We start from the raw sequence: 15,127 nt of genomic DNA on the forward strand, positions 1-15,127 counted from the left end.
GGACAAGAGTATGTTATAGTCTCCGCCCATCCGAGGCTTTAACTCAATACCGCGTCTGTGATTGGCTGATGCAGACGTCAATCAAAAATACAGTGAAGGATAAATGCTCCAATGAGCGGGTCAGGATCAGGAGCAGGGGCGGGATCTTTGGATGGAGGCGGAAGAAGAAATGATATTTAACTTTTAACCACACAGCAACAGGTGAGTGGATTGAAAATGCAAAATATTGCTTTTATTCCTGCTTTTTTTAAAATAATAATAATACTTTATTTATTTATTTATATAGATAGATAGATAGATAGATAGATAGATAGATAGATAGATAGATAGATAGATAGATAGATAGATAGATAGATAGATTGATAGATAGATAGATAGATAGATAAAAAAAAATAGATAAGATAAGATATACTAATAATAATACTTTATATATATATATATATATATATATATATATATATATATATATATATATATATATAGATAGATAGATAGATAGATAGATAGATAGATAGATAGATAGATAAGATAAGATATACTTTATTTGTCCATTGTTGGGGGAAATTCTTTTGTTACAGCAGCTTACAACACGGGACAGGGGAATACAACAATGTACTAACATAGTTAAAAAATATAATAACAATAATAATAGCAATGACAAGGGTAAACTAAAATATAATAAAATAAAATAAAATAAAATAGAATAAAATAAAAAAGAATAAAATAAAATGAAATGAAATACAGTAAAAAATAAAATAAAATATGGCTATATAGATATATACACACTATGTACACTTCTATCTGATAAATAGATAAGGTAAGTTATTGCACGTTAAAAATTGCACCTGGTTATTTAAAAACAAACATACACAGTATGAAGAACAGTGCGACTCTATTCATATATATATATATATATATATATATATATAGAGAGAGAGAGAGAGAGAGAGAGAGAGAGAGAGAGAGAGAGAGAGATACCGCAGGTCTTTTCTTCCTGCAGTGGTCAGACTCTATAACCAATAATATATATGTGTGTGTGTGTGTGTGTGTGTGTGTGTGTGTGTGTGTGTGTGTGTGTGTGTGTGTGTGTGTGTTTGTGTGTGTAAGATATGTTTATTTTTTTACCTCTTTAATTTTAATTTTAATTTTAATTACAACTTTTTCAACAATTGTTACTTTATAGGCTCTTGTTTGCTTTATATATTTCTTTTGCACTGTCTACTCTGTTACTGTGACACTTGAATTTCCCCGTTGTGGGACGAGTAAAGGACTCTCTTATATAGCACTTTTCAACAGATAACAAAGTGCTTCACAGTGGGCAATAAAAAAAGAAAAAGAAATGCAAAGCAAAATGAAGCGATTAAAAAAAAATCAAATCAAATAAAAATATAAAAACATACAGACTTATAAAACAGACCCTTTAAATAAGAGTTAAAATTAAATAAAATCACAAAATTAAAGCTTTTCTGTAAAAATGTGTCTTGAGTAATGACATAAAACATGGGACTGACTCTGCAAGTCTGATCTCCTCTGGCAGGCTGTTCCAGAGTGAAGGAGCTCTGACTGAAAACGCCCTGTCCCCCTTTGGTTTTCAGTCGGGTCCTTGGAACAGCTAACAGAGCACTGCTAGAGGATCTCAGACTGTGTCCTGGTTGCAGGGGGATAATAGCCCAGAGATATAGAGAGGGACAAGTCCATGTTGTGCTTTAAAAGTCAACAAAAGACACATTTAAAGGAGTGACAACACCACCAAATCCACTATCAATCTATTACATCACATCTAACAGAGGAATAGAGGAACAAGTGGATTCTATGTTGAAGGTGCAGGATTATAGACTTATCATAACCTACTTTCTGGTGTTGGCCATTAATCACAGTGCAGGATACTTAAAGACAGAGTTTGGGACCCTATGAGGACATTTATCCATGCATTCTATCTCAGACTGCTCTATTTTCCAGTTAATGTCAGTTTTCTTTCTTGATATCAAATCTTATCTTATCAAATCTCTCATCAGATAATCACAGCTCTTATCTCTAGAGGTGCAAAAGCACAAAACAAATATAGAAGTAGGCTCAAGTGTGAACAATGGCAGCATGGCATGTCTTTTTTGTTGATTTGTTTTCTTGGAAATGATGCAGTTATCACAAGAAAATCAGCTTAGCCATCTTGAGACAGCGAGATGGATTAAGGATTAATTAGTATTAATCCATGTAGTAGTAATATTAGTTTTGCTATCCTGAGATAAAATAATAAGTTTTAAGAAAAAATAAGAGATTTGAGTCATTATCCCGTGAAAACGTAGAAACAGTGCAGGTTCACTTAAAAAAAACAAAACACTTATTCTGCCTCTTTCTAAAAAGTAAGCTTAGAGAGTTTACACCACTAAAGTGTCGACCCGTAAACTCTTACCATTTTAGTTTTTTGTTGTGATCAGTTTGGATTTCAATGCTGATGTGGAACATAGTGTCTAAAATAAAGAATTAAAATAGGCAGAGTTAAATTATCTAACTGTTTGCAAACAGCAAATAACGCTAACATGAATCTGTTCCTTTAAGATTTAAGACAAAAAGCACATTTCCACTATAATGCCCTGCAGTGGCGAGCGGCCTTGCATTAATATTTTTTCATCTTGAAGTTTTTTCGTGGGACCATGCATGAAGAATGATGCTTATTCATGAGCTCAATTAACAAGCATGAGGGCGGTGACTTAGGGCCAATAAAGCGTATTATTAGATAAGGCAATCACAGGCCTGTGGATTACAGTAATCCTATCCTCTAGCGTTGGGTATCACACACACATCACATTCCAGCACAGCAGAGGAGGAAGATGGAGGTCACTGCTCGATGTGCTGCTGTGCTCTTCCTCCTGCTTCTGTCGCAGGGTAAGTCACCTGTGCTCCTGCTTTAGGGATATTATTCAATCATAATGCACTTAGCCTTTAATATGCTCACTGCTCTACATGGTTACCTGCTCTTTTTGTCATTGCAGCTCAATGTGGCATGCAGAACATTTGCTGCAATTGAGTTGGAATATAATGAATGAGTTGTTGATGAACTTTTTATGTAAAAGTCGGTCAAAAAATCAGATAATCTGCTTCACACACTGCAAAAACTCAAAATCTTACCAAGTGAAATTGTCTCAATTTTAGTCAAAATGTCTTCTCCCACTTGATTTAAGATAAATTTACTTAACAAGTAACATTTGAGCAAGATAGAGGGACTTGTTTTAAGACATCTTAAATATCTTGTTAAGGCAAACAATCTTGAAATGATCTTGTTTTGAGTTGTAATTTAGAAGAAACAAGGTTTATTTTACATTTCATACATTTTTCAAGTTGAGATCTTATTTGTGGAAGACGGATAATCTTGATTTAAGACAAACCCTTTACTTGATTTAAGTAAATGCATTTTATTGCAAACAGCTCCATTGATAAAAGAAAGAAAGAAAGAAAGAAAGAAAGAAAGAAAGAAAGAAAGAAAGAAAGAAAGAAAGAAAGAAAGAAAGAAAGAAAAGTTGTTGTTTTTAAGGGTGGGTTACAGTTTTCAGACACTGTTTCTTCTAAACCAGATCAAAATATTCATCCTCAAACTACATGCACACAATGAAACACCTCCTTTAGAGCATAGCTGGCTTATCCTATAAAAACAACATGACTGAATATTAGTATATCCAGCTCACTATGAGAAGACATTATATCTCAAAATGCTCAAATTAAACTTTGTAATCTCATTTCAAGTACAAGATGGTCTTAAACCTTGAGAAGTGCCGCTATAATACAACTCAAATTAAGGTGAATATATCTCAAATGAAGAAGTTACATAAAATGTATTAGTGGAAAAATCTATTTTTGAGTGGAAAAATACTAACTGTTAGCATTCCTGTCTTATTCTGAGACACTAAGCTTTAAAATACTGCTTAAAATAAGTTTTCCCTGCTAATTTTAAAATCACAGTTTTCGAAATATTACGTCTTATTTCAAGAAATCTTAACAAGCAAATGTTCACTTGTTCTATTGGCAGATTTTTTTGCTTATTTCAAGGTAAAAGTACCTTGAAATAAGTTTTTTCTTCTTGTTTTTTGAGGGGCATTTTTTTCCAGTGCAATAATTATTTTTGTTTTCATAATTCAGGTGTCGACTTGCCACATGCACAAAAACGTGCAGGGCAATGAGAGACTTCTCTCTAGTCACATGCATATTATTCATAACTTGTCAAAGTGTTCATTTATGTTTTTGATAACATCATTTTCTCAGTTACATTTTTAGTTTTAGCTTCACTTTTAATTTCAAACACCTGCTCTTACATTTCATGCATCTGTTGATGTGGCACAGCTCTGATAAGTGTTCACACTCAGGAGGTAAGACCGCCTAAAACAAGTTTGAAATCTGGTTTTTAACTCTAGGAGCAAAACTCTGCATTAACTCCTCCCCGTATGTCCTTCAGGAGGAGGGGGAGGGCGTCCCAGAGGAGGATCTGCAGGAGGAGGACCAGCAGGTCATCGAGACATGGACCAGGAAGGTAAAAGCCTGCACCTGCGACTGTGAGTCACCTGAGGCACCAACAAGCATCCCACCTGTGCTGCAGGCCTCCCCACCGCCACAGGAGCCTCAGGGGTTCACTCTGGACTGCATGCCAGGTGAGGTCTTCCTCTGGTCACATGATGCCTCACAGGGTTGAAAGATATCTGCAATCTACCTGCAGAAACAAAGTGAACTCATGCACGTGAAGTGAAGGGCAAAGACATGGCAGGCAACATCCCACATTGAGATTAATGATGCCCTGCACGCATCCTGTGGATGTTCCAAGAGAGCGCCAGTTGGTATGACGGATCACGTGCCTCATGGTACCTGACTGTGTCCTCATTAGCCTCACCTCTGCAGCGCTGCATAATCACCTTCCACTGTGATCTTGACATTTGTCAGACACATATTTGTTCTTGAAGTTGAAATGGCCTGGGTTTGTAGAAAGATATTTAAGGAAGAGACCTGGCAGAGCCGATGCCGTAAGATAATCTCATTTCCTGTGCAGGAATGTGATGAGCAGATTAGGGAGCCCAAAATAGAGCTGTGCCCTTCACTTAACAGCGTGATACTGGGAAGTGTCGCACATCAGATGATCATCTGTATCAGAGAAGACTTAGAGCATCGGATCTGAGTGTGAGAAGAATCTCTGAGAGCAGGAGGGTTTATCTGGGAAGGAAATTAAGGAGCCATTCATACGTTACCAGGACAGAATTCTCTATTATCTATTTCAAGTCTTAACACATTTAACAGACACACACTGTATGAAAGTATACCAAAGCAACTGGATGAGATACAGTATGTGTAAAAATACTGTACAGTAAGTTCGATAGATGATATGAAAATGAAGACAAGTTGTTCTTTAAAGAACATGTGGGTGATACATCATACACATCAACACTGATTTGCAGAAAAATAGGCAGCACCATCAAATAGGGGAGAACAGAATTGGTTGTCACACGGGTTGGTTGGCACACTCGTTATATCTCGCCACCAGAGGGCGCTGCCTCTCGAATTGGGGTTTGGACATTTCCAGAATTAGGATCAGAGCTCACCTACATAGTCTTCTCTGGAGTAAGACAGCTGAACTTGAGGTGAGAGGACTTTTTGTGTTTTTCATGTCAAATTGTAAATATTCAGCTCCTCTGTATTTTTCTTCTAGGCTTTTAAACGATGGGTTTATAACAAAACAAGTGTTACCCTTACAAAGTGTGAGGGGAAAGCTGTAGTTTAGATTTTTATTAGCTAGCTAAGTAGTTGTTAGATGGTTGTTAGCCTTGATGCTAGCAAAAAAATTCCAGTTGAGGTTGGTCGTCACATTCTCTTTGGGGTTGGTTGTCACATATAACAACCAACCCCTATGTTGGCAAAACCATGCATGGTGAAATGAGTTGGAGTGCTCAGACCCTACTTTTGCCATCACTGTAACTCAGACAGTGACTGCATGTAGCCTAGTTGAGTCGGCCATTATTGTTCAGCCTATTTGTTTTGTTCTTTATGTTGTTATATAGGCTGGCCTAAAGATGTGTTTCCTGTTCATGTTCCTCATTTTATGTTAAAATGCATTAAGTTATGTAGGCCTATCACTTGACAGTGCAATTAAACTTTCAAATTTAGTTCTGCCTTCTTGCCTTTTTTAAAAGATTTTTCCCATTAAAATACCATTGTGACAACCAACCCCATAGTGTGTGACAACCAACCCCATAGTGTGTGACAACCAACCCCATAGTGTGTGACAACCAACCCCATAGTGTGTGACAACCAACCCCATAGTGTGTGACAACCAACCCCATAGTGTGTGACAACCATCCCCATAGTGTGACAGCCAACCCCATAGTGTGTGACAACCAACCCCATAGTGTGTGACAACCAACCCCATAGTGTGTGACAACCAACCTCATAGTGTGTGACAACCAACCCCATAGTGTGTGACAACCAACCCCATAGTGTGTGACAACCAACCCCATAGTGTGTGACAACCAACCCCATAGTGTGTGACAACCAACCCCATAGTGTGTGACAGCCAACCCCATAGTGTGTGACAACCAACCCCATAGTGTGTGACAGCCAACCCCATAGTGTGTGACAACCATCCCCATAGTGTGTGACAACCATCCCCATAGTGTGTGACAACCAACCCCATAGTGTGTGACAGCCAACCCCATAGTGTGTGACAACCAACCCCATAGTGTGTGACAACCAACCCCATAGTGTGTGACAGCCAACCCCATAGTGTGTGACAACCAACCCCATAGTGTGTGACAACCAAACCCATAGTGTGTGACAACCATAGTGTGTGACAACCAACCCCATAGTGTGTGACAACCAAACCCATAGTGTGTGACAACCATAGTGTGTGACAACCAACCCCATAGTGTGAGACAACCAACCCCATAGTGTGTGACAACCAACCCCATAGTGTGAGACAACCAACCCCATAGTGTGTGACAACCAACCCCATAGTGTGTGACAACCAACCCCATAGTGTGTGACAACCATCCCCATAGTGTGACAGCCAACCCCATAGTGTGTGACAACCAACCCCATAGTGTGTGACAACCAACCCCATAGTGTGTGACAACCAACCCCATAGTGTGTGACAACCAACCCCATAGTGTGTGACAACCAACCCCATAGTGTGTGACAACCAACCCCATAGTGTGTGACAACCATCCCCATAGTGTGTGACAACCAACCCCATAGTGTGTGACAACCAACCCCATAGTGTGTGACAGCCAACCCCATAGTGTGTGACAACCAACCCCATAGTGTGTGACAGCCAACCCCATAGTGTGTGACAACCATCCCCATAGTGTGTGACAACCATCCCCATAGTGTGTGAAAACCAACCCCATAGTGTGTGACAACCAACCCCATAGTGTGTGACAGCCAACCCCATAGTGTGTGACAACCAACCCCATAGTGTGTGACAACCAACCCCATAGTGTGTGACAGCCAACCCCATAGTGTGTGACAACCAACCCCATAGTGTGTGACAACCAAACCCATAGTGTGTGACAACCATAGTGTGTGACAACCAACCCCATAGTGTGTGACAACCAAACCCATAGTGTGTGACAACCATAGTGTGTGACAACCAACCCCATAGTGTGAGACAACCAACCCCATAGTGTGTGACAACCAACCCCATAGTGTGAGACAACCAACCCCATAGTGTGTGACAACCAACCCCATAGTGTGTGACAACCAACCCCATAGTGTGTGACAACCAACCCCGTGATGGGGTTGGTTGTAACAATGTGTCAGAGTGTCTTTGATAGTTAATTGCCTCTTTGAGAGGGATAAACATTTCAAGCCAACATCTTAAGCTTCAGTTTAATGTAGGAATCACTATTGAAAGATATTTTGATGATGAGCAATCATCAAAACAGTAAAAAGTGTGACAACCAACCCCGTTCTCCCCTACGTATGTTCTGTTTTTTGCTTAATGAGAAGAAACAAAGGATTGAAGTGGCCTTTCAAAGTGCCAACTCATAAACTTCAACAAGAAAAAGTTTGGCATGAGAAGGAGAACGGAAAGATGAAGTTTAAACCGATCATTTTGACACCTGTAGTTAAAGTCGTTTCATGTCCTCCATAGAGTGTCCGTACCACACAGCCCTCGGCTTTGAATCTGGAGCTGTGACATCAGACCAGATCACCTGCTCCAACCAGGACCAGCTCACCGGGTGGTACTCCTCCTGGACCCCCAACAAGGCTCGTCTCAACAACCAAGGTTTTGGGTATGTCATTAAAAACGAGTCTTGGGGAGAAAGCTGTAAATCTGCGTGTTTGAAGCTCATGTTGTTGTTGTTGTTGTGGATATACTTTGAATAAATGATGTAAATGTAATGTTTGTTACTGTCAGGTGTGCATGGCTGTCTAAGTTTAATGACCAGTACCAGTGGATCCAGATCGATCTGAAGGAGGTGCGCGTGGTGTCAGGGTTGCTGACTCAGGGCCGCTGTGATGCTGATGAGTGGATCACTAAATACAGCGTTCAGTACCGCAGTGTGGAATCACTCAACTGGATCTATTACAAAGACCAGACAGGGAACAACAGGGTGAGTACACAGAGCGTTCCATCTTTATTAACAAGACCTGCAGTCAAAAGAGGACACAAACATGAAGAGGAGGATCCTGACTGTGTGCTCAGTCTGAATCCTTCAAAAGGTCCTGATGCTGCACATTTTGAGTCTGACGTTGAGGATATGGCACTCGTCGCAGAGGTCGTAGGTTCGATTCCAGCCTCAACCATTTCCTGCATGTCCTACCCCACTCTCTACTCCCCACATTTCCTGTCTCTCTTCAGCTGTCCTATTAAATAAAGGCAAAAATGCCCCCCCCAAAAAACAACTTAAAAGACATGAACTAAAGAGATCAGGAGCATCTTTGCATGCATCAAAAGGATCAGACCCTACCTGACAGAACAAGCAACACAGCTCCTGGTTCAGGCTCTTGTAATGTCATGCATTGACTCCTGCAACTCTCTACTGGCAGGCCTCCCTGCATGCATGGTTAAACCTCTGCAAATGATCCAGAAAGCAGCAGCACGTCTGGTCTTCAACCAGCCTAAGACAGCTCATGTCACTCCCCTGCTCATTTCGCTACACTGGCTTCCAGTTGCAGCTCACATCAGATACAAAACTCTAATCATGACTTACAAAGCAGTCACCAAAACCACTCCGGTTTACCTGGAACCCCTCATCCTGGTCTACACCCCTACTCGCCCGCTACGCTCAGCCTCAGAAAAGCGCCTAGTGCTTCCAGCACATAAGGCCTCAAAATCACTAGCTCGACTCTTCTCTTCTGTTGTCCCTAAATGGTGGAATTAATTGGCCAACTCTATACGATCTGCAGAGTCCCTCTCTACTTTCAAAAGACAGCTAAAGACCCAGCTCTTTAGGAAGCACTATGCACTTAGCTAGACTGTTCTCCACTGTTGTCCCCAGTGGCAGATCATGTCTTCCAGCTACAGTTGACTCACACTGTCCTGCTCTACTCTGGAATCTGTGTTCAGGTCTTGAGTGACCCAGCACTTGGTACTTTGGTCATTATTGTGGTGATGTTAATTGTGGTGATGTTAATGGAAGGTCTTAAATTGTTTTGTTGCTTCATTGTAGATGTTCCTTATTTTATTATAAAATTAAAAAAAATCCTTATTTACTTTTGTGCATTGCCTTTACACTGCTTGGCAGTAGCTGCACCCAAATGGACTTGAAGCACTTTGTTACTCTTACTGATCTTGTTTCCTCTTGTCTAGATCTTTGCTTGTGTTGTTCTTGTTCTTGTCTGTACGTCGCTTTGGATAAAAGCGTCTGCTAAATGACATTGTAACATTGTAACTTACTCTCTGCTCCTCAGGTCTTCTATGGGAACGCTGACCGCGTCTCCACGGTCCAGAACGTCCTCCGCCCGCCCATCGTCGCTCGATACATCCGCCTGCTGCCTCTGGGCTGGCACACCCGCATCGCCGTGAGGATGGAGCTGCTGATGTGCATGAACAAGTGCAGCTGAAGAGAGAAAACAGCCTTCTGATCTCAGTCCAGTGCTTATTTGTCAGCCTGCAAGCTGCTTGCCAAACAGACGGCGCCTATGCAGCACTGAAAGATCCATCCTGAAAGTTTTTACCTTCTACATGTCCAATAAGTCTGAGCAGGAGGAGACCACTCAAGCCCTTTGGTGCAGCATTTATGTCTTAAAGTCTGTAAAAAGTTTCTGTGTTACTCTAAATATGAATACAAGATACAGTTCAGAGTAAATGAAAGATAATACAAGCGTTACTGTCTCTGAAAACAAGAATAAAAAGATTGCACATGTTACAAGAGTCAAATCAACTTGGTTTTATTTGAGATTTACCGTTACATATGTAAACATGGATATTCTAAAATTGTTAAGCATTCATTTGTGGCTTCATGTTCTCATGTAAATGCTTTGTTGAAAAAAAAGCAGATAAACACTGACTATGCTACTAATTTGTGTAATAAAAGCACAAACTTAATACTTGATTTCATTTAAACAGCTGATAAACATCTTCTGTTATAAATATTACCAAACAAGTAGTCACACATCAGTATTAATATAATACACGGTGCTCCTTCAGCAGAACAAAAAACCCAAAGAGAGAGAAGTATTGTGTCAGGTTCAGAGTGTGCACAGTCCTCACAGATGCACCAAACACAATACCGTACTGAAATGTTGGACTAGGTGTGTTTGCTCGAGTCTTCGCACACCATGAACATGAAGTGAGGAAGAAACTACAAAGTCAGAGCAATATTGCTGAGCCACGAAATCTCTTCAAAGTGCATCGTTAAAAAGCATAGGACTTATTCTGTCCCAAGCTTCCTTCATTCGCTTCACTTTGACCCAGCACAGAGCCTCTAACCCTGGTGTGTTCAGAATCAAGATTTCACAGAAGCTACGTCTCCAGTGGTTCAGCAGGTGCGGTCAGTTTATCATACACAAGTACAGTGATCCCCAACAAGGAGGACGTGCAGAGTGGGGGGGGGGGGGCGACCTCTGCTGTAGAGGCATTCTGAAGCAAAGTGATGGTGGTCGCTGTATTGGAAATGTCTAAGTTTCAGTCAACGTAGAAGCAAAGAAGTGGAGCTGAGGAGGGACGTTAATCACCTGGCACACACCTACATCAGTCACACAGCTCTGTCATACCTTCATTATGCAAATGTATGCATACATCTTCATTTCAAAATAAGAGAAAAAAATGAGCAATTAAGACCAAAATCATCTTTTAAACCAAGCTGAGTTTAAATGTTGCTTTAACATGAGCGTGAATGGAGATTTCTGGGCTTTTGGAGTCAGCCTCTAGTGGACACTGAAGGAACTGCGTGTTTTCACACATCATTTTTCAACACTTGAAGTTGCTGCTTTATTTCAGCCAAAAAAATACATAAAATGCTTGAAAAAATATATCTCCCAATATTAAATAAGCTCAGCTACAGCCCAAGAAATACTTCTTAAATAATAATAAATGAACTGTGAAGGGGATTTGCTAAATGTGCTCAAAGGGGGTTGAATTTGCTGAGCTTCGTGTTGGAGTCTTGTTCCACCCTGGCAGGGTTTGGTATAACCTTCAGCTGACTTAACATCAATAACTACTACCTTACACAAAATGCAGGGTGTTCTCTCTCTGTGTTATGGAATACACCGGAAAAAATGCCCCTCCAAAAACAAAAAAAACAAACTAATTTCAAGGTACTTTCATCTTGAAATAAGCAAAAAAATCTGCCAATAGAACAAGTGAACATTTGCTTGGTAAGATTTCTTAAAATAAGACGTAATATTTAGAAAACTGTGATCTTAAAATAAGCAGGGGAAACTTATTTTAAGCAATATTTAACTAGTATTTTAAAGCTTAGTGTCTCAGAATAAGACAGGAATGATAACAATTAGTATTTTTTCACTCAAAAAAAGATTTTTGCACTAATACATTTCATGTCAACTTCTTCATTTGAGATATATTCACCTTAATTTGAGTTGTATTATAGCAGCACTTCTCAAGGTTTAAGACCATCTTGTACTTGAAATAAGATTACAAAGTTTAATTTGATCATTTTGAGATATAATGTCTTCTCATAGTGAGCTGGATATACTAATATTCAGTCATGTTGTTTTTTAGGATAAGCCAGCTATGCTCTAAAGTAGGTGTTTCATTGTGTGCATGTAGTTTGAGGATGTATATTTTTATCTGATTTAGAAGAAACAGTGCCTGAAAACTGAAACCCACCCTTAAAAAACAACTTTTCTTTCTTTCTTTCTTTCTTTCTTTCTTTCTTTCTTTCTTTCTTTTATCAATGGAGCTGTTTTCTGATAGATTCTCCAATAAAATGCATTTACTTAAATCAAGTAAAGGGTTTGTCTTAAATCAAGATTATCCGTCTTCTACAAATAAGATCTCAGCTTGAAAAATGTGTGAAATGTAAAATAAACCTTGTTTCTTCTAAATTACAACTCAAAACAAGATCATTTCAAGATTGTTTGACTTAACAAGATATTTAAGATGTCTTAAATCAAGTGGGAGAAGACATTTTGACTAAAAATGAGACAATTTCACTTTGTAAGATTTAAGTTTTTGCAGTGTGACAGAGCCATTTTTCATGAACTTTCCTTCCTCATGATGTGAAGATGATGCATTTAAAGCCAACGGCAGGGTATTTTTAAGTCGATTAACTTTGAGGAGTGTTGGTTTCATTGACAAACTCCTAAGTTCAAGACACAAAGTGAAGCAGCAGAGTAGGGTGGGGCTGCCTCCGGTGGGTCCGGGCTGCCTCCGGTGGGTCCAGCCTGCGAAAACAAGCTTCCATTTTTGCTTTGTAAAGCATGCTGGGTCCATAGAGGGGCCGATCAATTCTAGCAGCGTCTTTTTTTTTTTTACAATATTTCTCTGTCACACTGCAAAAACTCAAAATCTTACAAAGTGAAATTGTCAAATTTTTAGTAAAAATGTCTTCTCCCACTTGATTTAAGATAGATTTACTCAACAAGTAACATTTGAGTAAGATAGAGGGACTTGTTTTAAGACATCTTAAATATCTTGTTAAGGCAAACAATCTTGAAATGATCTTGTTTTGAGTTTTAATTTAGAAGAAACAAGGTTTATTTTACATTTCAGACATTTTTCAAGCTGAGATCTTATTTATAGAAGACGGATAATCTTGATTTAAGGCAAACACTTTACTTGATTTAAGTAAATGCATTTTATTGGAGAATCTATCAGAAAACAGCTCCATTGATAAAAGAAAGAAAGAAAGAAAAGTTGTTGTTTTTTAAGGTTGGGTTAAAGTTTTCAGATTAAGGTGAAATGCATCTCAAATGAAGAAGTTGACATGAAATGTATTAGTGCAAAAATCTATTTTTGAGTGAAAAAATACTAACTGTTATCATTCCTGTCTTATTCTGAGACACTAAGCTTTAAAATACTGGTAAAATATTACTTAAAATAAGTTTTCTCTGCTAATTTTAAGATCACAGTTTTCTAAATATTACGTCTTATTTTAAGAAATCTTACCAAGAACATTTTCACTTGTTCTATTGGCAGACTTTTTTGCTTATTTCAAAGTAAAAGTACCTTGAAATAAGTTTTTTTTCTTGTTTTTGGAGGGGCATTTTTTACAGTGCACTAAGTAAAATCATTCACACCGCGGAGTAAAATAAACCTGGTGGAGTTTGGGATTGATGAAATGACTCCTCAACTCAAAGACAAGCGACCATCAGAGGTGGGTGATGCGAGTCTTGGTTAACTAGTCTCAGGCAGAGGGTCTATCTGTACTCACTAATATCAATGTTACTGTCGGTTGAGCTCAACTGCTGTAGCTGCAGCTTTCAGGTTGGAGGAAACAGATTGTACTACATTGTAAAGAGAGCTGCACAGCGGCATAGAAACTGCACATTGCTGGCAGAACGCAGTGGCAATCATTGATTTTAAGATAATTAGTGGTTATAAAGGGCTGCACGGTGGTGCAGTGGGTAGCGCTGTTGCCTCACAGCTAGAAGGTTCCTGTTTCGAATCCCCGGCCCGGCAGGTGCCTCTCTGTGTGGAGTCTGCATGTTGCACAATCCAAAAACATGCTCAGGTTGATTGATCACTCTAAATTGCCCGTGGGTGTGAGTGTGTGCATGAATGGATAGCCCTGTGATAGGTTGGCGACCTGTCCAGGGTGTACCCTGCCTTCCGCCCAAAGCCAGCTGGGATAGGCTCCAGCCCCCCAACGGGATAAGCGGTCAAGATAATGGATGAATGGATAGTGGTTATAAAGTTAAAATAAGTTACTGTAGTTTATTAAAAATGATTTGTAATAGCTTAAATTGATGCATGTGGTTGAAACGTCGAGCTCCTGGAGATGAAAAGGGGAGCATTGAAATTTTGAGCTTGAGTTAAGCATCAACTACGTGACTAAAAACTGTCATAATGTCAATTAAAGGCATGTGAAATATTCTCCAGTTTAAGTTGAAGTCACATGCACACCTTTAGGACATCATTCTTTTTTTTAAAGTTATATTTTTGGCCTTTTTGATTTTACAGGACAGCTGAAGAGGGACAGGAAATGTGGGAAGTAGAGAGTCTGGGAAGACATGCAGGAAATGGTCGACCGGCCGGGAATCGAACCGACGACCCCTGCGACGAGGACTGTAGCCTGCCTCTATATGTGGGACGCTTAGAGCGCTAGGCCACCAGCGCCCCACCTTTAAGAAATCATGATACGATACTGCTGAAGCTTGTGTTGATTCAACATGGCCGCTTGTTTGGGGAACCACTGCACTTTCACATCCAGAATGGCTTTTGTGTTCCTCCAGCTGCTGTAAAAAAAATACTTTCAAAACAATGATAAGAAAAAATACACGGTATATAAATCACATTTTTACAGCAGTTAGACTTTGAGTAATATTGTGGATGCACGTGTACATTCATTCAACCGATCCAACGAGACGACACACTCGGACGTGGCTTCTGTGAAATCTTCATGAAAAGAAATGAGCACAGACAAAGTTTCAGGTGGTGAGGGGGGAGAGCTGTTGTTAGGAACCTTTAAGTTTATACTGAATAATGAATCCTTACTTTAACATCAGATTCCTGTAAATAACTTGAGAT

General features: G+C 39.5%; 2 protein-coding genes across 3 annotated transcripts in view; one reads left to right on the forward strand and one right to left on the reverse strand.

The window, feature by feature from the left end:
* The first annotated feature begins 2,828 nt into the window (after positions 1–2,828).
* On the forward strand, positions 2,829–10,343 carry LOC117828390 (retinoschisin-like). The gene is made up of 6 exons (XM_034705501.1): positions 2,829–2,883; positions 4,333–4,358; positions 4,445–4,637; positions 8,123–8,264; positions 8,390–8,585; positions 9,886–10,343. Exons 1-6 carry the CDS (start codon positions 2,829–2,831, stop codon positions 10,036–10,038), a joined length of 765 nt encoding a protein of 254 aa, XP_034561392.1. The 3' UTR covers positions 10,039–10,343.
* A 4,357-nt stretch (positions 10,344–14,700) lies between these two features.
* Positions 14,701–15,127, reverse strand: part of LOC117807334 (cyclin-dependent kinase-like 5) — an 89,614-nt gene continuing 89,187 nt past the window's right edge. The window contains exon 18 of one of the 2 annotated variants that reach the window (XM_034676595.1): positions 14,701–15,127. This exon is cut by the window's right edge and continues 1,335 nt beyond it. The gene's annotated coding sequence lies outside the window, so the exon portion shown is untranslated. The other variant, XM_034676589.1, reaches the window with a different exon arrangement.

Source organism: Notolabrus celidotus, chromosome 2, assembly GCF_009762535.1.
Source record: "Notolabrus celidotus isolate fNotCel1 chromosome 2, fNotCel1.pri, whole genome shotgun sequence".
NCBI classification, from domain to species: domain Eukaryota; kingdom Metazoa; phylum Chordata; class Actinopteri; order Labriformes; family Labridae; genus Notolabrus; species Notolabrus celidotus.